The sequence below is a fragment of the Manis javanica genome, chromosome 8 (assembly GCF_040802235.1).
Source record: "Manis javanica isolate MJ-LG chromosome 8, MJ_LKY, whole genome shotgun sequence".
Classification (NCBI taxonomy): Eukaryota; Metazoa; Chordata; class Mammalia; order Pholidota; family Manidae; genus Manis; species Manis javanica.
The window spans coordinates 11485398-11509468 of record NC_133163.1 but is presented as its reverse complement, the minus strand read 5'-3'; the positions used below and the strand labels follow the sequence as shown (position 1 = coordinate 11509468).

At 43.7% G+C, this 24071-nt stretch overlaps 1 protein-coding gene and 1 pseudogene across 1 annotated transcript in view; both read right to left on the bottom strand.

The window, feature by feature from the left end:
- The window catches only part of LGMN (legumain), a 32353-nt gene extending 11458 nt beyond the window's left edge, over positions 1–20895 (bottom strand). Inside the window, exons 1-3 of the mRNA XM_036991698.2 lie at positions 20749–20895; positions 11277–11443; positions 495–592 (exon numbers count right to left, since the gene is read on the bottom strand). Coding sequence (XP_036847593.1) covers positions 495–592; positions 11277–11414 — 236 coding nt within the window. The 5' untranslated portion in view covers positions 11415–11443; positions 20749–20895. The remainder of the gene's footprint in view (positions 1–494; positions 593–11276; positions 11444–20748) is intronic.
- On the bottom strand, positions 16433–20741 carry LOC108392144 (large ribosomal subunit protein eL33 pseudogene; annotated as a pseudogene).
- Positions 20896–24071: the final 3176 nt, after the last annotated feature.

Genomic DNA, 24071 nt, shown 5'->3' with positions numbered 1-24071 from the left:
ACTGGCTAAGCTTAGTACCCATACTTGCTACTCAAGAAATCAGATGAGCAGACATGTAAGAACTATTTGCAAAATTAGATGCAACAAATAATAAAAACATATAGGCATAGAAGGAAGGGTGATAGGAGCTAATCAATGAACAAGAGCCTTCTATGCGCAGGCCACTGAGGTGCTACCCCTGCTCAGAAGTTAGGCACAAGCACCACAGACCCACTGATGAGTCTCCAAGCCGAGAAGGAATGTATGCCTTAGACCCTCCAAGACAGCAGACCCCAGACACCCTTCAGCACCCATTTCCTATGTCCCTGCCACTGCCGGGATGCCCCCAAGTTAGGTGCAAAGCTCTATGCGAAGCAGCCCTGTGGAATTTCATCTGCAAGTCTGTTTATATTCTAAGATTAGGCCTCTGATCTAAGGATTCCTGTGCATCTGTATGCATTTCTTGAAACTGCCCTCAGCTTTTCGCCACCAAGTTCAACATGCTCGGCACTTACTTTTCAGAGCCGGCAATGTCATCGTACATCATCACAATGATCTGTTTGTCAGGAACCCCGTTTCGGTGCACGATCTGGTAGGCGTGGCACACATCCGCCTGACAGAGATGATTTTGTCCAGCGTTAGATTTTATCCAGGAGGCCAATTTTGGAGTTCTATTGAACAACACATTCTTTCTCATGGAAGATATGCTGGAATCATTCCCTATTGCTCAGGTATTTAAATTATTCTAAAATATATACATTTATGTATTTTCAACTCAATTTTTAAAAAAACTCCCCCCCCCCCGCCAATTATCCAAACTTTTATTCATCAGGTAGTTGGTGTGTATGTGGACCACACAGACGGATGCTCACCACCACCACATCTGTAGGTTACAAGGGCCTTTCAAAGGCCACAGTAACTTATTTTCATTTTCCATCCCATGGAAGCCTCCTGGAATCGCTGATTTAGGTCTGAAAAGCAGAATGACTCCGAACGATGAGCTCACGGATTAAAGACTTAGTTCTGCTGTCAAACACGATCCTTCTGATTCAAGAAACTTTGGCTGCCACAGTCACCATTCACAGAATTGAGTGAAAACTCCAAAGTTCAACTCAGGAATTGAAATGAGGAATGTGCTCTTTAGTTTAAAAACAAACAACTACGACAAAGGGGACAATATTAGGGACAAAGAAATACTTTGCTAATGTGATGCCCTGTCCAGTGCAGGGTGAAGACCTTCTTTCTTCCTCTTCAGATGACACATACTACACTCTACGACACGGAAATTATTTGAGGACAGAAAGGAAAAATGTTACCCAACTTTCTGGTTACATTTCATTTTGTCTTTCCTAGAACAAATAATCATAAAGGGAATGGGGTGCCCACCTATTTGCCTCTCAAAGGAAGAGAGATTTAGGAGTGGGCATATCACATTCAAAAGCACTTGGCACAGCAATGAAAATAAAGCTGATCAAACATTAAACCTAGCATTTTGCCTGTAGATGCTCCTCACAAATGGACTTCAGAGCAAAAATGGGTGTTCGGTATATAGTTGCTGAATGTTGAGTGGATGAGTCCAGGGTCTGGCACATCAACTTGACTGATGACAGAATAAATCAAGAATGTATATATATGCTCATTGATTTTCTTCTACTTTGGGGGCGCTATGCTAACACTTTCTATGCATTATCTCCTGTAATTCCCATAGCAGCCCTATGTAGTATGGCAAGGATCCCCATTTTAGAGATGAGGAATGGCTTAGGGAATGGAGGCCACCTGCCCAAGTCACACATCTCATAGTGGAAGATCCCAGGTATTCTGACTACAGGCCTGGTATTGTTTCATGCAGGGACAATGGAGAAACCATCAAAATAATTGAGGCCCAAGGAAAGTGAGGGACTGAAAATCTACACATAGGTCACTTTTAAATAGTTACTAAACATTTTATATATATACAAATTGTTAAGATGTTAAATCACCATTCCTGTGGAGTAACAAGGACCCTTGAATACCAGTTGTGATAGGAAAAATAACAGCCTCCCCCAAAGATGGCCACATCCTAATCCCCAGAACCTATGAATATGTTACATTACATGGCAAAGTGGGATTAAGATAACAGATGGATTTAAGATTGCTAATCAGCTGACCTTAAAATAGGGAAGCCATCCTGGATTATTCTGGGGGACCCAATGGAATCACAGAGGTCCTTCTATGTGGAAGAGGGAAGCTGTTTAAGAAAGACGCAACTGCCACTGCTGGCTCTGAAGATGGAGGAAGGGGTCACAAGGAATGAGGGAAGCCTCTAAAAGTTGGAAAAGGAGAGAAAATGGAACTTCTACCAGAATCACCAGAAAGGAATGTAGCCCTTTCAACTCCTTCAGTTAACCCAGGGAGACCCATTTCAGATCTCTCACCTGTAGAGCTATAACATAATAAATCTGTATTGTTTTTTTTTTTTTGAACTTCATCAGATTTTATACATTTTGTTCTTCCAAAAATACTGTCATGAGAATGAAGAATCAAGATATGGACTAGGAGAATATATTTTAAAACTACATATCCAATGAAGGATTTGTATCCAGAATATACAAAGAACTCTCGAACTCAACAATAAGAAAACAAATAACACAATTTAAAAATGGGTGAAGTGTTGAAAAGAAACCTCATCAGAGGATAGAAGGATGACAGATAAGCACTTGGAAACTTGGTCAATATCATTAGCCATCAGAAAAAAGGCAAATTAAAAACAGGGTAAGATACCATTACTTGCATACTTATTTGAATGGCTAAAATTTTTAAAAATACTGATAATACAAAGTGTTAAAATACAGTTATTTTTTAAAATTCTGATAATACAAGCATATGATACAACTAGAACTTTCATACGTTTCTTATGGGAATGTAAATGGTGCAGCCACTCTGGAAAATGCCTTGGTAACTTCTTACAAAGTCAACCATTTGACCCCCAGCAATCCACTCCTATGTATATAGCCTAGAGAAATGAAAACTTTGTTTACATAAAAACTTGTACATGATTGTTCACGGTAGTTAGATCTGTGATAGTTAAAAGCGAGACACCACCTGAGAGCCCTTCAACAGGTGAATGGATAAACAAACTGGTATATCTTACGAAGGAACAAACTGTTGATACACTAAACTTGGATGAATCTTAAAGACATTATGCCCAGGGACAGAACCCAGTTTCAAAAGGTTGTATACAGTATGATTCCAAATTTTGCATTCGCAAAAATTGTCAATACAGGCCAAGCTGTAACAGTGGAGAACAGATCAGAGGTTGCCAGGGATTTGGGGTGAGGGGAGGGTGTGACTAGGAAGGCAAAGCATGAGGGAGCTTTTGATGGTGAATTTGTCGTGTGTCTTGATTTGGGGGTTTTCATGAGGCAATAGGTGTGTTAAAATTCACAGAACTTTTGGCTCCCCTAAAAAAATGTCACCATAGATAATTTTTGAATTTTTTGTGTTCTGCTTATTCATCCTTCCTCCTGCTCCCCAATAAATTCCAGCAAAACCACCGCTCTTCTTTTCTGTCTCCATAGATCTGCCTTTTCCTGAATGTCATATAGTTAGAATCCCACAATATGCAGTCTTTTCAGATTGCTTCTTTCACATGATGATATGCATTTAAGGCCCCTCCATGTCTTTTCATGACTTGATAGTCCATTTCTATTCAGCGCTGAATAATAATTCATTCTCTGGATGTACTACAGTTCATTTATCCATCACCTACTGAGGACATATTCATTGCTCCCAAGTTCAGGCAAATATGAATAGAGCTGCTACAAACATCCAGTTACAGGTTTTTGTGTGGATACATATTTTCAATTCTTTTGGGTAAATACTAAAGAGGGGGATTGCTGAATCTTATAGAAAGGGTATGTTTAGTGTCGCAAGAAACCACTACACTGTCTTCTGAAGTGGCTGTGCCACTCCCACCAGCAATGGCAGGAAGTTCCTGCCGCCTCACATCCTCTCCAGCTTTTGTCAGTGTTCAGATTTTGGCTTCTCTCATGGATGTGTAGTGGCATCTCGTTGTTTTCATTTGCAATTTCCTGATGGCATATGAGATGGAACATCATCTCATATGCTTATTTGTTATCTATATGATAGTGATGAGGTGTCTGTAAGGTCTTTGGCCTATTTTTTTAATTGGGCTTTTGTTTTCTTATTGTTGAGTTTGAAGAAGTTTTATACAAATTCTTTGTGTATTTTGGATAATAGTCCTTTTTCACATGTGTCTTTTGTAAGCATTTTCTCCCAGTCCATGGCTTGTCTTCTCATTCATTTGATATCATCTTTGCAAAGCAGAAGTTATTACTTTTAATTAAGTTCAACTTATCCATTAGTTCCTTCATGGATTGTTTCTTTGGTGTTATATTTAAAAAGTCATTACCATATCCAAGGTCACCTAGGTTTTCTCATATGTTATCTTCTAAGAGTTTATAGGTTGTTTTACATTTATGTGTCTGATCCATTCTGACTTCGTTTTTATGAAGGAGGTAAGATCCCTGTCTAGATTCTTTTTTTTTTTTTTCGCTTGTCGATGTCCAGTTGTCCCAGCATCATTTGTTGAAGAGATTGCCTCTGATCTCAGAGATTAGCTGCCTTTATTTATGGGGTCTATTTCTAGGCTCTCCATTTTTGATCGGTTTGTCTCTTCTTTTGCTGACACCATCTGTCCTGATTACTATAGCTCTATAGTAAGACTCATGTATTGTCAGTCCTCCAACTTTGTTCTTCTCTTTAAATATTGCGTTAATTATTCTGGGTCTTTTGCCTCTCCATGTAAACTTTGGAATTAGTTTCTCAATATCCACAAAATGACTTGCTGGGATTGGGCTTGCATTTAATCAAGTTGGAAAGAACTGATATCTTAACAATATTGAGTCTTCCTAACTCACGGAATATCTCTGCATGATTAGTTCTTTAAAAAATCTGTATTGTTTTAAACTGTAAGTGTGTAGTCATTTGTAACAGCACTAATAGGAAACCAGTCCACTGATGGTGACGTTGGCAAGCCGCTGGGGAAAACGTCTTGACATTATCCTCAATCAGGCTGAGGTTTATATCCTCCAACCGAGCAACTGAGCTCCTAGCTATACCCTAGAGAAACTCTAGTCCCTGACAATAGATGCTCCCAGTCGCACTGCAGCAGCAAAATCCAAGAAATACCCCCAAAGACCCATCAACAGCTAGAAAAATAAACTGTCCTATGTTCACGGCATGGAATACCGTAAAGCTCACATAAATGGGATACCTGAAAATGAATGAAATACAACCCGTACTTCAAAACAGAAGAATCTCAGGAACATAATAAGGAAAAGAATGAGTCATAGAAAAATACACTTACTGTGATTACATTTTTATAAAGGCCAAAACAAGCAAAAGTAGACATTGTATGGTTTACAGTTAAATATAAGGTAAAACTATAAAGCAAAGCAAAAGAAAAATTGACAAAAAATTCAGGAGCTCAAAAAGGATTCAGGAGTTTGCTCTCTGGCAGGAAGGGAAGGGCATTCAATAAGGGATAAAGTACTAGTAATTTTCTTTTTCTTTAGTTGGGCAGAAGGTAACAAATATTCATTTTTACTATTATTCTTTAAATTTAAACACATACATGTTTATAGACATCTGTGTGCTTTCTGTTTCATAAGAAAAAAAATCAAACCATTATGTCAGATTTAACCTACCCCAAGATCAAAGCAGAATTAAGCAGGCACACCCACCCACTCACCTCGGTGATAAATCATCCTGTTATTTACTTCTCCTTTCAGAAGGTAGGTTCATAAAAACACTTAGGTATAAATTTAATAAAAGAAGTATGAAACTTGTACAATGAAGAGTATAAAATGTTGCTGAGGGAATTACAGAAGATCTAAGTAAACAGACAGAGACCCATCCTATTCATAGATCAGATTTAATAGTATTGAAATTAAAAGAAAAAAGTTTGGCAGGTTTTATTTTTTTGCGGAAATTGACAAGATGATCCTAAAATTGTCATGAAAATACAAAAAGCCTAGAAAAACTGAAAAAATTTTTGAGAAGAAGAACAAAGTTAGAGGACTTTCACTTTCTGATTTCACAACTACATTTGGGGAAAGAACAGCCTTTTCAACAAATGGTGCTGGAACGATTTAAATACGCACATGCAAAATGATGAACTTTGACCTTCACGTCACAACACACACAAAAATTAGCTCTAGGGATGGGTATATAAATGGGACCGAGGGATCCTTCTGGGGAGATGGAAATATTCTAAAACTGAAAATAATGGTGATGTTTGAACAACATGATAAATTTACTAAAAAATCACTGACTTGTACACTTGAAATGGGTGAATGACATATATAAAATATGCTTCAACAAAGTTATATATTTAGAAAGGGAAGGCTCAGCTCACCTTATGTTAGCCTCTCCTACACTGTTGGGGCTCCTCGCCACCACCTTGGCAGGTAGGTGCTCTTATCCCCATCTCACAGATGGCAGCAAGCTCAGAGGGCTCACCGATTCAAAATCTGACCCTGGCCACACACAGAAGTCTCAAACTCAGGCTGTGACTCCTCGGTCCTCGGGGGCACTTGATTGCCTCTACTTTTGTTAAAGGGGCTCCTTATTAGAATCAAGGGTTTACTGACACTCAAAAGAAATAAAACCAGGGTTAAACCAAAATTTGGAAACGGTGTTCAAGACTACTTGAGTCACTACCCTTGAACATATTTAACCTTTATGCATTTTCCCCTTAGAAAAGCCATTTGAGGTAATAACATGTGAGAGGGTATTAAGTAAGTCATGATAAAAAAGACAAGACCCTCTGGCCTACTGAGCAGAGATTGCTATGACTCAGCTTGCCTCATAGCTTGCGTTAGGAGTTCTGATGGGTGTCCCAGTGATCCTGGGATTTCCGGCTGACAGCCACTGTTCCCACACTGTCTGCCTGTGCTGCCTGCATCTCAGGCCAACCGGCAGCTACATAAGGACAACTGACCTGAAATGAAGGCTAAATAAAACTGGCATGCTCAGGTCACTTTCAAGTGAAGGGGTCTATTTTTCGAGCCAGGTAGGAACTGAGAAGGGGATCCCCCCGGGTCTGCTCTTTGACAGGCATACACGTCATCACTTCCTGGCAAATGCTCTGAGCGCTGTCATCATGAGGCCCTGGAACAGGGGCTTTGCAGGGTTGTCTACCACCAACCTCAAAATTTCCAGAGGAGATTCAGAGGTTAAAGAGAGATCATGTAATGTGTTTAAATACAGCAGGTAGGTGGACAGCAGGAATCACACCGAATGTCTGCACAAGTCCAGAGCCCACATTCTTTCATGGTCCTGCACCGCCTCTGGCATGTACAAGGGCAGCCTTCCTGTACTGCATTCCCCCAACTCAGCCTGCTCTGCCCTCCATCCTAACCCCTTCCAACCATGCCCTTTTTAAAAAAGCATGTCTCCCTTTTTTAAATTTAAAAGTGACATTTCACAACAACATGGATTAACCTCAAAAACATCATACTAAGTGAAAGAAATCACACACAGAAAACTCCATATCGTGTGATTCCATTTATATGAAGTTTCTAAAGCAGGCAAAACAGTAGCAACAAAGAGCACACGGGGGTGTGCATGGGGTTAGGTGGGAGCAGGACCCACGGCAAAGGGGCGTGAGGCAACTGTCCAAAAAGACTGCACAACTTTTCCAAAATGCTTGCCCATCTGTATGAATTAACTAAAAAACACAGAATTATAATAGTTGAATTGTTAACTTATTTATAGGTGGCATCATGTAAACTTATCCCTCAATAAAGTTGTTTTTAAAAAGTGGTGATTGCACACATTTTAAAAATACATAAAATGAAAGGCAGCCTTTTGGAAACAGAATGGCTGCCACTTCACCTGCCATGACCACATCTCTTTCTCCCAACTGCACTGTGTACTAGTTTTAGGCCTCCCCTCTTGGCCTCAACGGAAACCACCTTCCAGCTCCCTCCTGGCCCAGGACACAGATACACTTACAGGCTTCCTGGAAGGAGGTGGCAACCCCTTTCTCTCCACACCCCAAGCCCAGCCCGGCAGAGGGAAGTGGGCGTCAGCACTGCCACGGCTCCTCAGCCCGCCCGCCGCTCTCCCATCACCGGCCCGCCTGCCAGAACGATGCCAAATAACCTTCTCTGGAGTGTTGCCCCTGCTCAGCAGCTGCCTCCACCCCCAGTCCCAACCCCATTCTCCTGGTGACACCCAGCACACATCTGCCTCCCCTCCCAACGCCTGTTATCCTCATGTCCTCCTGACGGTCGAGGCGACAGTGAAGTTCACCTTCAGTCAACAACTACCCCACTGCCCACCCAGACCTGGATCTTCCTCCTCCACGTGCTCCAGTCTCCCCAGCTTGAAGGAAACCAGCCTCTCATCCCAATTCCCTGGTGACCTACTTCTTCCCTGTACAGCTGTCGCCATGTGCTGCTTGCACTCGGGGGCCTCTCCCGTCTCCCACTCACTGAAGCCTGGCTTCCACCCCCGCCGCTGCCGGAATCCACCCTCGCGAGGCACCCCCTGCCCCACACTCGGACACGGGGTGTGGGATGCCCCAACAGCATCACCTCCCACCCTGTCACCCTTTGACCCCAGCCAGAATGGATAACAAAATCTAATCTGGTCAAGACACAACACAGTTCAAATAACCATCATAAAGCATGCAGCAAAGCATTTCGCAATGATTAAATTTAAAATGATTAAAATGTGCTCAACAAATGAAACTGTGGAAAGAGTGCTGTGTTAATCCAAGGAAAATGTAAACCTCAAGGAAAAAGTAAGTTTAGAGGTCTATATAGGTTCTGTGGAGTTCAAATGCTCTTTTAATGGAAGCCTCCAAAGCTAAGAAAGCAAATGTTGGCAGCTGGCTGAGAACAAAACCGGGCCAGCAGAGATATGGCTGAGGTCAGCGATGACTCAGCACATGAGTTTCCTCTGCGCAGCCCAAGTACAGTCATCCACCCTGTTATTTAGGAATTTATGAGTATCTCAGGCTGTGGTCACTTTTGCCTTACTTCCCCTCATTCTATTACAATATTGAATATTTTACCCAGGGAAACTAGCAACATTTACTGGGGAAAGAACAGTGGGGTTTTCTGGGAACAAAGGGTAATTCTGTATACCTATACTTAATAAAGTTTAACTAATATTTTTTTAGGTTGGATGCATAAAAACCAGGGTGGCTGATGACACAGCCTGTTCATGACCAGCAATCATATTTAATGCCCCATCCTTCCAGCTCATGGTTAGGAGGACATGACTGAGAGCCGGAGCCACTGTGGGCTCAGGTTGCTCCTCTGCAAATGGGTCAGGTCTGTGGTTAAGTATTAAAAGGAAAAGGGATCATTTTGCCATGACAGCCACTTTCCAATCAAGCCAAATTTCCTATACAGGTAACATACAAAAGCCATTCAAGAAATGTCTTTTCAGTAATCATCAAATTTTAGAGCTGGTAGGGAGTTCATCGAAACCAGCCCCCTGCTGAACAGATGCGAAAACTGACCCCCAGGAGGGAACACCGCCACCCAGTCAGGAGCACCTACTCGGGCCCGAGCTGCCCAGTGCTGCAGACACTGGCCACATGGGGCAACGGAGCACTTCACCTGTGCCCAGTCCAAATGAAGGCACCTGAGAGTGGACGCACACTGGATTTTGATGCCTTAGTACAAAAATAAGAATGTAAGGTACATCATTAATAACTTTTTATAATAATTACAAGTGAAATGGGAACAGTTTAGATATATTAGGTTAAATAAGATAAATTAAAGTTAATTTTGTCTGTTTCTTTTTACTTTTTATGCCTCAGTCCACTCGTAAAGAGGAAACAAGAATCGGGCCTACTGCGTGCACCCCACTATGGGGTTAAATGAGTTCATCTGTGTAAAGGCCTCTTAGAAAGGAATGCAGCACATTCTGTGACAATCCATGCATCTTGCTTCTGAAAATTAAAGATTAAATGACTTTTCAAATAACAGTTTTATTGAGATATAATTCACATACCATAAAAAGTCAGCCTTTTAAAATAGACCACATAGTGGTTTCTAGTATGTTCACAAAGTCATGCAACCATCACCACTAACTCCAGAACATTTTTATCACCGCAAAAGAAACCCCAACCTTTGCAGTCACTCCCCAGTCTCCCCTCACCCAGACCTTGGCAACTACTAATCCACTTTCATCTATTTCCCTGTTTCCTATAAATGGGATCCTACAATATGTGGTCCTCCGTGACTGGCTTCTTTCACTCAGTATGTTTTTAAGGTTCACCTATGTTTAGGCATGTATCAAAAATGTTTGTACTTTGTTCTTTTTTTATGGCTAAATAATACCCCTTGTATGGCCTATACCATACTCTGTTTATCCATTCACTAGTGGATGGACATTTGGACTGTTTTCACTTTTTGGCTGATACAAATAACAGTAAGATCACTGGAGTACAAGCTTGTGTGAACATCTGTGTTCATTTCTCTTGAGTCCATAGTAGGAGGGGAGCTGCTGTGTCATACGGTAACTCAGCTGCACCTTTGGAGGAGCTCCCAGACTGTTTCCAAACTGGCTGCGCCACTTTACATTCCCACCAGGAGGCTGCACTTTTAATGAACACCCACTATGGGATTCTTTCCTACCTTCTGCCTGGCTGCTTTGGTGGAAATGTTGGGAAAGATGGGAAGGAGAATGTGAGGAGAGAGCAGCAGGACAGAGGCACGGAGGGCAAAGGGGCCCCTTGATGCCAGTACCAGAGCTCAGGCTTGATCCCTTCTGCACCCCAACTGGCTGGGTGGCTTGGGTGCGTCTCTGTCTCCCTTTCTGTCTCAGTTTTCTTATCTATACAATGGAGACGTTAGATCAGTGGATCTCAACTGGCAAAGGCTGGAGACATTTTTGGTTGTTTCAGTGGGGAGGATGATACTCCTGGTATCTAGTGGGATCAGAGATGCTGACCATCCTACAAAGTGCAGAACCGCACCCTACATCAAAGCATTACCTTGCCCCAAAGGGCATAGTGTCAAGGTTGAGAAACCTTGTGTTAAACTGAGCTGACCCACAGGGAACTGCCAAACTATTTTCCAGAATGGCTATGCCATTTTTAAATCCCCCCAGAACACATGAGGGTTCCCATTTCTCCACAGCCTCACCCACACAATTTTGCCAGCTTAATAGGAATATAAAATGACTTTTTTTATAAGTCCAATAATAAAACAATGTCTAGATTGTTCAGAGAATGCCAGTGTCATAAAGAAAAAGATTAGTCATTTTCTTACCTGGTGCCTATAATTATACCAGCCATTTGAACCGGCCACAATCACCACCCAGTGCTTGCCTCCATCCTCGGGGTCATCCAGAGGAACAGCGCCAATTCCCAGGACCAAGCTGAGCAACGCGGCTGCTTCCCAAATCATTCTGCGCCTTGGAATTCAACGGCAAAAACCTGGGAAGAAAAAAGCAGAGTCAAGCAAAACGGAGTGGCAAGGCAAAAGAATATTTATTGGTGGCCCCTGAAAAAATATCACAGTAAATGAGTCAGAAAGAGAAGACCGTCATCAGACAGAATATGCTGGAGATAAAAATGAAGACGAGCAGAATTTTATTTTTAGCTCTGCTACCCCTTTCCGCAGGGTGGAAAACGGATTCCCACATCACTCAAACTTCACTACAGGTTGAAGTTATCAGTATAAACCAAAGAATATCAAGAAAACTCTCTGGGCAACTTTTTAAAGATTTTGTCATGACTTGGAATACAGCAGATAAAATTCCTCAAAATTCACCATCTTGGAAAAATGCCTGCCACATACGATGAACTGTTTGCAAAAAAGAAATATGCATGTAATGGGTGCATAGAAAAATGTAGAAGGCAGACATAAAAACCAAACAGTAGCTACTGATGGGTGGTAGGTGGAATTAAAGATGACTTTCTTCATGTTTGTCTCTATTACAATTAATGTATATTACTTATGCAATAAAGTTTGTAAAAATTCAATGTATGTCTAACATAAACATGGCAAGGCAATTTATTAGTTTGTGAGCAAGTTATCTGAATAAGCTATAGTCAAACACTGGCAGCCCAAATTGTTATCTTTGCATAACACTTATAATCCATTTACATGTATTCCGTACAACATGCAGGGCAAATATTTTAATCCTGTTTTACAGGAAGGGGACGTGGAAACAAGAGAGAGGCGACTTGCCCAATATCTGGCTCTGGCCAAGGCCCAGGACCCATGGCCTTCTGAATGTTTGGTCCACCTCTTCTGTTACATGGCTCTGCATCTCAAGACTTCATTCTTAATGAAACCCATGCCCAATCTTCTAATTCACTGCCAAAACTTTAAAGTTTCAAAGCACAAAAGGCAGGACTAAGGCCAAGTCCTGGCTGCATTGTGATAATCAGATCAGACCATGCGCTGTGTCCTGAATATGTTACTAAAAAACCAAGCCTTCCACAGTCGCAGGGGGGCCAGCAGGAGAGAAATTGGGGACCCACAGAGGGGAGGCTTAGACCCTCACCCCCCCCCCTGTTTTGAGAGAAATCTTCTGCATCCGTGGATGTTTTGTTGCCCTTGTCTAGCCTGGATTAATACTTAGTCCATAGGCACAGACCTGATCATCTACATTTGCCCTCTTACAGCACTAAATCATGTTTTCTACCTTTATCTTGCATCTACCTACCACTTCAGCATTTTATTAAAAAATAATAATAATAGTAACAAGGGAGAAATGTGGGATTCACATATAAATCAAGTATAAAAATCAAACGAATAATCAAAAAAAAAAAAACTGATGAAGCTTATATAATGTTGGTCAATAAGTCAAGAGCTGTGCCTAAAACCCAGATACCCTTCCTGAAAAATATTGTCCTGAGAAAACTAGCACGGCAATTTATCGAAAAGGAAATTGGCCTACATATAAATGGAATCATTTGGAGAGAACAGAAAGCATTTTTTTACTGGAATCATCCTACATATAATCCCAGACATTATGTTGACTTAATAAATAGACAAGGATGTAAGCCCAAGGCTCTAGGTCACGGAGAGCGGCACTGAATATTTCAAAGGCAAATACATTTACCTGGTACCTCCTTTAAGCAGAAACTATTACTGGGATCCAGACTCAGGTCCTCAATGTCAGAGCGACTGATGCCAGGAGCTTGGCTCAGCCTCACTCGTCTACGAGCGCTAACAAACTAAGAATCCTACGGTTTTTGTCTCTGGAGACTGAGCTACAAAAATGAAATACTGACAGCTTCAAAACATGTTTACCACCAACTGGGAGTTATAATAAGATTAAAAAGAATAGTAAGGAAGTAAAAAAAAAAAAAAAAAAACAAGCCTTCCTGTGACAGAAGCCAGGCCTGTCTCTCTGAGAGGAGAAGAAAAACAGCCTCTGAGATAGACATAGGGACTCGGAGCAGAGCAAAGTCTGCGAGGCTGACCTCTGCCTCCACCACATTTGGCAAAACTGGGCTCCTTCACTCATTCATTCATTCACCCACTAGGTCGGTGTCTCCTGAACATGGGGCCTGCCTGACGTGGTGCTGGGTGCAAGAACGCCATACGGACAGGACAAAGCCTCTGTCCTTGTGGACCATGCAGCCAGCTAAGAGATGAAACCACCTTCAGCATTCTGTTAAAACTCAAAATGATAGCTTTTCCCCCATAAATGAAGAAACAACAAGCCCAGGGCCCAGTAAGCAAGGAAATCTAAGAGCCCTCAGGCCAGTGCTTCTCCAACTTGATCTGAACCCAAACCACCCCGGGGCCTTATGAGATGCAGATTCTGATTCTGCAGGCCTGGGCCTGGGTTTCTAACAAGCTCCAGGAGCACCCAGGGCTATGCTTTGATGAACAGTTATTCATTAACTCCGGTGGACTCTGGCCAGAAGCCCAGCACCTTGACACCGCTCTATCCCCCCAGGGTCCCCTCCCAAGAACGCAGTTCTTACTCCGAGAACTGAGGCGGTGCTAGACCCAGGTTCCTTTAGCATCATTGCTAGGGCCCACGGATGGACAGGGAACTATAGGAAGATGTCCCAGATTTGTTTTTAAACTTATTTTAAAACAGCCAAGCTGTTGGTCTGGTTTTTGTTTTGTAGCGTGACATGGAACAGCCCAGTCCAGGGAATGGAGAAGGGCAGGGGATCCTTCAGGCCACCCTAGCGCCACATCGGGCTGCTGTGTTACCGTGGTAACGTGAAGTGAGGCAGCGCTCCCAAGTCCACCCGACCCAACCAGGGCTCACTGTGGGGCTGGGAGGTAATGATGAAAGAGACAACCACACAAATTGTAAGAAGCAGCAACAGTGTGGTCAGGGGAGAAAAAGCCAAGGAGAAAAGCACCCGCGTCCCCAGGGCTCTCCGGCGGCCCCCACAGCAGAGGTGAGACGGTAACTACAGAGGTGGCCCAACCACGGCTCTTGATTCCCAGCTCACCAGCAGCCTCCTGCTGCAGTTAAGCCTCCCTGGGAAGCGTTCCCCACAGCAGGGGTCAGCAGCCGTTTTCTCAAAGGGCTGCGTGGTAAATATGTTCCTCCTTGTAAGACCGCTATCTGTCCAACTATTCAACTCGCCCAGTGGACTGTGATCACTGCCAGAGACCATATGGAAGTCAACGGACACAGCTATGTTCCAGTAAGACTTAGGGCAGTCTCTGGCCTCCCCTCGGGAGGGCAACCGTGCCCTCGGCCCATGTAACAGGTAGCTGTTCTTATCATCTCTTACGGACAATCATTAACTGGCCTCCCTGGTTTCCACACCCATCTCCTCTGAGAGTGGCTCATGTGACTTACTCCCAAAGAAGCTCATTTCTCTGGAGGCCCTGCTGTGTCTTTTCCCCTTCAAATGTAGGGACAAAAAGAATCAATAAAATACTAGTATCAAGTGAGTAACTGTGAACAACAGAACAGACACCACCAACTCAGGTGCCAAAATGAGCAAACAGCCCAGCTGGGACTGAAAAAGCACCGCCAGGTTATTTTCATCAACTCAAGTTTATCTTTCATTTTTTTCCAAATATACTAGCATTTACTCCTCACCAAGGAAAAGTGCCTTCTTAAGACACAAGTGACATTTTCGTAGTTAACATCTGACAGTGGGACCTGTCTCTCTTTGTCTCCTTCTAAACAGAGTGTGGTTCCTTGAGCATAACAGCAAGTTAAAAGCCTCCCACTATGACACTACTGGAAAGTGTCACTTAGAAAACACATATACCAACACTATTTTGAGAAACACATTGGGGCCTGGGCTGAAAGTAAGACCCAAAAAGTAATATATAACCATTCCATCACCCTCAGCAAAAACACGTCTCAGAGTAGCCAGCCTCAGGCAGCAATTTCCTAATCAGCAACATTTTTAACAGTCACAGCTTCAGGACAAAGTTACTAATTATCTTGCAGCATGCCTATTATTCATGTTTTATCAGAGTGGAAAATTCTCGAAGAAAAAGTAAACAGTGTCTGTTAAAACCAGCTCTTCATGACTGCTGGTTCAGCAGTCTACCCACCCACCTAACTAGCAGACATGGCCTGAGCACCCACTCGGCGCTCTCCGGCACTGAACAGAACCAAAGAGACAAAACCCTCGCTGAGCTGACATTTTCTAGACAGAAGGGACAGAACATATCATACGCAGGTACCAGAGAAATACAAGGTGGGAGAGGGAGTCCCTGTAGGAATGGGAGGTATCAATTCAAAAGGGGAGGATTTTAAGGAGGTGAGGAAGCCTGCCCGTCTGACACAGGGCAACACTGAAAGCAGCATAAATGGTCATCCACAGCAGACTGTCCAGTTAGGTCTGTTGATGCATCCTTATAATGGAATAATACTGGGAAGCGTGTACAGAGGAAGACAGACCTCAGTGTGCCAAGACTGGAAAGATCTCCAAGCGGATGTTGGGGGACATGTGTTATAGTCCACCAGCCATCTGCAGGGAGAAAATGACACAGACAGCTGCTGCTCTCACCAGGAGAGAGCAGAAAGGCCCACCACGAGTGCCATGCGTCACTATGTTACACAGGGTGGGTGAGTGGGGTGTTCGAGGGTGTCCACTATGAGCCACGCCATGTGCACCTCACACATTCCTCCCAGCAGCCTGTGCAACAGTCCCTCACTCCCTGCAGACAGGGGAGAAAGCTGAAGCTCAGGGAGAGAAACATGCTGGCTAGTGGTACTGCTGGACCAACACAGAGGTCTGACTCCAAAGGCTGCTTTCTTCCACTACACATCTCGCTTGTCACAGAAAGGAGCTGTTGATGTGAGTATCCAGGAGGCCCCGGTAACCACAGGACAAGCTTCCACCAGCAGGATACCTACAGTGCCCTTCACCACCCTATTTTTAAGGCATTTGCCAGTCATCTGTACAAAGAGCTCTTTTTTTTTTTTGGTACATCAGAACAAATCCCCTTTATTTACTTACTTTTCAGTAAGTTTAAATCCTTGAAGGGTACAGCATCACACAGACGCTGTGTCCAATGGCCTTAGGAGGAAGGCTGCTTCAGAACTGGCCCGAACCACACCACTGTTCCCATGGGCACAAGTTACTTTCCCCAGGTGACTCTGGTTTTGTTTGGTTTGCCACCAGGAGTCACTGTGCTGTTCTTTGCTTTGTACACAGAAGCACATCTCTTGTCTAGACAGAATTCAGTTTCACCTCGAGCATAATAAACACCTTCAATTTTAAAAAGAGCTGTGTGCTCCCTCCGGCCCGCTTATAGCCAGCAAAAATGGCCTTGGGCCACAGCCTTCCAGGCATCTTCATTGGTTTAGAAGTCCTGTTCCCAGCAGGCCTCTACAGGCTCCAAGGCAGGGGGGAAAGTGCAGAGAGCTCTTCTCTTAAAAGAGCCATCAGAGGAAAAGTTGAACCACACAGTCAAGGTGTCAACCAACAGGCCAGTATGGAGGAATCTCACCAGCCTCCAGTGACAGGGCCTCTGCTTTCCCACTTGGTCCTGCGTCTCTCTCAGGCCTCTCAGGGCTACCCTAAGTCAGTGACTCAGTTAAAGAACTCCACTTGACTTCAGCAAGTATACCATTAAATGGGGTTTGATCCATTCAGGAGGTCTGGGACACAGTGCCCAATTTAGATGTAAAATGTCACCAGCGACATAAGTAGTAAGGTCACAATCACAGGACCATCTAAGCAGAGTCGAGTTCAAACCCAGGTCTGACACCAAAATCCACACCTTAACCACCGTCGGATGTGACTCATGGCAAGAACTGATTTGCTACTGGCTCTGGGTTAGAAACAGCGAACCATCAGACCCAAACAAAGCAGCTAGTTAGACAGTGACATCTGAAAAGAGCCTTCCAAACCTGAGGGTCTTTGACCCCACTCTCTGCTCCCCTTGGCCTTACAATAAAGCACCCTGCAAGTGGTCCCTGGCTGACAACATGCAGGAGAAATGAGACAGGAGATAAGGACCCACTCCTTAATCAAACTTGAGTCATAGCCTCTTCTTCACTAGGCTTTGGCCTGCTGAACCCAGTTTAGCAAGAATCCTCCAAGAATTCCCCACCTTTTTCATCTAATCAAATTTTCTTAGTAATGTTCCACCCACTGACCCTCACACCCTGCCCGTAAATCCATGCTGTCCTTGCTGTATTCAGAACTGAGCTCAGTTCTACACTGAAGTCTCTCTCCCCTAATGCCACAGCTGGAATAACACTTATCTTGCTGTTTTTAACAAGTGTCTAGTCCAATTTCTCTCTAATACAACACCCTCATCTACTAAGTCAGGGGAGATTCATCCCTCTCAGGGCCTTAACTGACACTCTGTGACATGAGATGGTAAAACTAAATTATCAAGGACTGATTTAGTCCTCAAACCAATTTCCTATCTAAAACCTGGAATTAATGCAAAATCCAAATAGACCTTATTTCAATCTCAAATGAAAAATGTATGTTATTCAGGTTATCAATTTTTTTTCCTATAGGGAAAGTTTCTGATTCAGTGGCAAACTAGATTCTAGATTTGAGCATGTCCTTCAAGATTATCTAATTCTGATTCTAGAGAATGATTTTTACAAGTCCAAAACTATGGATGGACAACAGCAAAGCAAATAAATCTTATCTACAGACATGCTACTGATTACATCAAGTGGAGGTTCTATTGATTTAGAAGCCAGTTTTGCCTCCCATTTGCCCATTCATTTCAATATTTCTGATTTTCAAGTATGTCTATACTCTGGAGTCTCCACTGAAGTGGTTGTAACAATTGTTTCCTCATTATGAATTAAATGTAATCTTTAACATCTGTTTATTTTTATATCTGTACAGAGTGATGATTTTACCTTTTTTAAGTTATCTTTTAACATTACGAAAGGTGCAAGCAACTAAACAGCATTTCAAAATAGGCACAATCAAAAACAACATTCTTTAAATCTAAATGGTTAGAGGAATTCAGGAATCTAGCAAAGTAAAATTTGGCCAATGGCTAACAGTTTTTCCACATTTTTATTTTCAGTTTGACACTTGAATTTCTTTTACCCAAATTACTATTTTTGAAACCTGGTATCAGTGTAGTTTGTAGTATTTTCCCAAAATGACTGAACATGACTTTTATACATAGATGTTAATTCTTAAGTTAAACTTTGTTTGGCATTTTATACTTCAAGAAACTGAAGGGTTACATTAAATTATAGAAATGTACAGAGTATAACATCAAACATGTTACCTATCACCCAGTCCAACTGTTAATATTTTGTAACTCTGTTCATTTTCTTTCCCCATAAGACGATTAAGATATTACAGAGGCACTTTTCCCCCATGGTCTGCCCCATTCTCCCCACACCACAAGGTAACCACTATCATAAGTTAGCATTAACTTCCAATCATTTAAAACGATATATATTCACTTTACAAACATTCCTCTACTAATGGATATTTAATCTGTTTCAAAATGTTTTTACCATTTTGAACGTTTCAGTGAACATCCTAATACTCCTCTCCCACATACAAATGTCTGTTTCTCTAGACTACTTTCTAGAAGTAGAACCACTGGGTCTTAAAATATACCCACTTTGCTAGTAGCTATGCTGTTCTAAGACACAGTTCCACCAGTAGTGAATTGTATCCTCAAATACCCATCATCTCCTGATAGTATCAAACTTTCTAATTCCTAATCCAATGGATATAAAGTGATCTGATTGGGTATTTAACTTGCATTTCACAGATTACAAGAAAATCTGAGTTTTATCATATGTCTAACCATTCAGATTTCAACACCCTGACGCATGTGACAATTTCTCCATCACAAACTGGGATTCAAAGTATGGTCTACAAAGCAACTTCTGCAGTATAAAAAAAAAAAAAGCTGGGCACTTCCCCCTAAAATAGTCATAGGTTGGAAAACTCAAGGACAGAGCTCATGTCAATATATTTGTACTGGACAATACTGGGTATGGAGGATTCCACCTCCTTACAGTTTGAAACTCTTCTCTCCTCTCACTTCCCACTGAAATTGTCATAAAAACACTCAGCAACTGTCCTGGGAATTTCTGGTCCCCAACTGTAGGGGGATCTCCAATACTTTTCCACACTGTAGAGTATCTAATAATTCACGTCTCCTAAATTCGGTTTCCAGGGCTTTCAGAACAAAATCCAAATCTCTTACAGCAACACAGGAGGCCCTCCAAGAGGTACCTGTGTATTCTCATGGCTCCTGAAATCCACCGGCATGAAATCCCTTGTTCCAACCAAGCCCCAAAACTGCCACAAAATCACTGCTCTTTGCGTGCCTTCACCAGGCTGTTTTCCAGGTGAAATGCTCTGCTCCTCCTCCATCTCACTAGCTCCTACGCACCCCTCAAACTTCACTCAAGCAACCCTTCTCTGCGGAGTTCTACCTCTTCCCACATATCAGGCTTACAGAGCATTTCCCACATGGTTGGGCGCTGCCCTTTGAAAACCCGGACCCTAGCCCCTGTAGCACTGTGCTGATTCACTATAGACTACCTCTCCCCTGCTCAAACAGTTTAAGTAAGTAAGGCGCAATAAATGTTTTGCTAGCTAATGCAGCCCTACAGTAAAGAAAGCTGAGACTCCACTCACTGCAAAACTAAAGAGCAAGTCTCAAACCCTGGGCATTTCACTTTCATCTGTAAAACGAAGCACGTGACACAAAGCTCCTTCTTCTAGAACCCAGATTCTTGGCATGGAATAACCCAGGTATGTATGAACTCAACTCTTTCAGACGCGGGGTACCAAATCAGCTAACCTTGACTTTCGACTTTCATGGTTGACATGAATCCTCCTAGAATGCCCACCACCAGCTCAAGCCTCTGAGAACGAGAGCCTCCCAGATTTTTCAGAAGGGATGTTTTTATGCGTTGGGACTATTTGTTGTTGTCATTAACAACCCTTCCCGTGAGGCTACGGAAAACGGGCTGGAAACGGGTGCAATCCTCTGCATCAAACGCACCTACAGCCCAAACTGTTCCCAGACTGTAAGATCGGAACCAAGCCCCAGACTCTGGCGCGCACTCCCTGGACATCAGCGCATGCTCTCTCCCCCAGCGCCTGTTCCTCCCTGCGCTCTTAGGGGGAGCCTGGGCTTCTGGCCCGAGCAAGAGCAACCGGAGAGCCCCTACCATCCCGACCAGCCCCCAGGATGGCGGGCTGAGACTGTGAAGGATTTCCCCTGGGATTCGTTGTTTCCCGAAATTCTCCTCCCGAGAAAAGGATTACTCAAAAAGAGACGGAGTTGGGGGGCGCCGGCGGGGGTCCCTCGCCTGGCTCTCGGTTACCTGCAGCGGGAGCCCTCGACGGCGGCGGTAGGACCGTGGGAACTCCTCCCAGCGCGCAGCCCCAAACAGGCCACCTCCCGGGGTCCGCCCAGCAGTGATTGCGGCGCTGCGAGGTGGTTCCCAGTTGTGACCCTGCGCCGCGGTGATTGGTGGAAATTTGAGGCGGCGCAGCTACGAAAGCCAATAGAAGCAAGCCAGAGGGACAGCAAGTCCCAGCGTGCACGGATCCGGCTGTCCTGGGAACGTGGGGATACCTGTGAGCCGGGAGCTAGGGTTGGGGTCCCGGGGTACGTGGAGACCCAGTAATTCCAGAAGTGACCACTGAAGGATCAAAACCAGCGCCCGAGACCCTTAACCGATTGGTACACTGGTTTCAAAAGTACTGATGCCCCCCGTCCCCCTGCCCAGACCTTGTGAGTTCATTGGTCTGCCTGTACCCTGGGTTTGGGAATGTTTAAAGATTCCTCCGGTGATTTGGGTTTGCAAAGCCATTTAATCCCCATAACAACCCTGTGAGAGACAGGCACTTGTATTGTCACCCTGGCTTTATAAATAAGGCAATTGACAGAGGTTAGTTTTCTGAAGGTCAAGTACCTGCAAAGTGTCTGGCTGGAACTCGGACCCAGACAGGCTGGTTCCAGAATCCTGTGCTCTCAATCCCTATGTACTGTTCCTTCTCGAATGTTTGATATTGTCTTCCCAGGGAACTGGAGAGAAAAATTGCATACTACGCAAATAAGTGCCATGTGGTGGAGCACTCTTAAGTTGAATTTGTTAAAAAAAAAAAAAGACACACACACACAAGTGTATTAAGGGCCAACATGTGGTCACTTACAAGTCACCTCACCAAACTGGGGCTCAGTGCCCATCCTAACTGCAGTTTCAGCCTCTCCCAAGGAATGGAATTTTAAACCAAAAAGTTTGGAACCTAGAGAGGTAATTGGCCTAAGACCCCTTGCTCCTCTTAAGAGAGGGTGACCTTACTCGAAACAACCCCTAATTTCTTCTCTTGATAATAGCTTTTTCCCCACCCCACTCCTGTCTATAAAAACATTCCATTTTATATGACTCCTCAGAGCATTTCCCGAATTGCTAGATGGGATGCTGCCTGATTCATGAACTGCTTAATGAAGCCAGTTAGATTTTCAAATGTGTTCTGTTTAAATTTTGCTTTGTAACCAGTTGAATGAAATTGCTGTGAGGGAATGAGAACTCTACCCAACAACATCAAGTGTAAGATTTAGGACTACATTCTTGGCGTGTCTTATTTCATCTTCTTTGGTAATTTTTTTTACAGGGATTCACGGGTCAACATACTGCCCTGGGTTCCACTTTGTAATAAAGGTCTCTGAGAACACAGCCACATTCACTGGTTTCCGTGTTACCTCTGGTACTTTGCTAACAAGTCAAAGTTGAATAATTATATATGAATAGACTGTGTGACCCATAAAATAAAAAATATTTACTGTCTGGCCATTCACAGAAAATGTTTGCCAACCCTGAATCAAGTACTTGGCCCAAGATTACAGCTCAGAAGTGACCATGGGCTTTAAGCCCAGTTCTCTCTAAGTCTAAAGCCAGTTCTCACAATCACTGTGCTTTCATAGTCTTCATCAGTGGGGAGCATTAGTTCATTCAACCATTTACTCAACAACGTTTAGTGGATGTCCCTGCTCAGGTGTTGCTGAGCCTTGAGAGAAACAGGATTCTGTTCCTTCCCCTTGGGAATTCACAGTCTAATGAGAGAGGCAATGTCCTTAACCACTCCCTCAATTCACCCAGAATAAATGATAGCCTTTGGCTAGTGAGGCTTTCACAGTTGAATGGATAGAAGTGCCAGGCATGTTTAGGCAAACTAAGGGCCTGAAAGAACCCCCTCAGTCTCCCTCAGCAGCTGTGGGCTGAGACCCTGGAGTGTGAGACAAGGTGGCTGAAAGTGAGGGCCAATGGGGAGTTGCTGGGGGTTGCCATGACGATGGTAATTTGACCCTCGGAGGCGGCTACAAGGGCTAATCTAGGCTAGTCACAAGGAGGAGGCTGAGAGCAGAGGCCCGGAGTGAGAATCAGGTGCATATGGTGGGCTCTGCTGTCCAACTACTTACCTGGATTCCAATCTACCACTTAGAAGCTGTGTGACCTGAGCAAGTTACTTAGTTTCTCAGGGCCTGGGCTTCTTCAACTATAAAATGGAAAAAACAGCACCTGCTTCATCAGGTCTCACTGTGAATTAAATTTAACAGTGCTTAGTGCCAACTAAATGCCTCATAAATATGAACCCCGTGGGTTAAAAGAATCACCTTTGGCTGCTAGGCTGTAAATTAAGAATCCTGTAAACGAAAGAAGATAGGAATCTTTGGTCTTGGGCATTTCCTGTGCTCTTAGTACCTATGCCTGTAATAGCACCAAGTGTGGAAAGTACTGCACCAATGGGAAGCACCAGGAGCAGAGAGGGGAGCCTGGGAACAGCGCCAGGATGGCAGGACGGCACAGGTGGCAAGATGGTGGCAGCCTCCCTGTGGACATACTGGCATAGGGACCTCCTGCTCAAAAGCCGCTAGCAGAATTCTCACCAGAACAATCGATCCTGAGACTTGCTACCATAGCAAGGAGTCAGGTTTGTGAGGCTGATGCCAGATACAAATAATGTGGCAGATAACCCGGTGACCAGAGATAAGAGCACAGAGGAGCCATTTTTTAAAAAATCCAACACTGGGAGTTGGAGAGAGTGTGAAAAATTGGTTAGGTTTTGAGCAAGGTTTCTCAACTTCGGCAATTCTGGTGTTTGTTGGTACTTCTCTGCTGTGTGTGAGAGGGTGGTGGCTGTCCTGTGCCCTGCAGGATGTTTAGCAGCATCCCTGGCCACTACCCAAATGACGCCAGTAGTGGCCTCCTTCAAGCTGTGACAACCAGAAATGTCTCCTGGGAAATGCGGGTGGGCTGACATCTACACCTAACGTGTTAAAAAGCACTGGTCTAGAGAGATAGGGCCAAACTATCACTCATTCCTTTATTCATTCTGTTTGATGCAATGGCCAATGGCATGGATTCTGGATCCAGAGTGCTTGGGTTTCAGTTCCATCTCTGCCACTTCCTGGTTGTCTGATCCTAGACAGTCACTTCACCTCTCTGTGCTTCATAGGTTTGTTGTAATGATCGAATGAGTTAACACAGGTAATGGAAGAGGCAGAACCCAGTCTAGCCAAGTGTCAACTGTTCAGAGTGCAAGATGAGCGCCCAGCACTAACCTGAGCCCTGAGTTGAGTTCTCAGACACCCTGCTGGGATTCAAGAATTTCTTGGTGTGTGCCTGTGGGAAGACTCCTC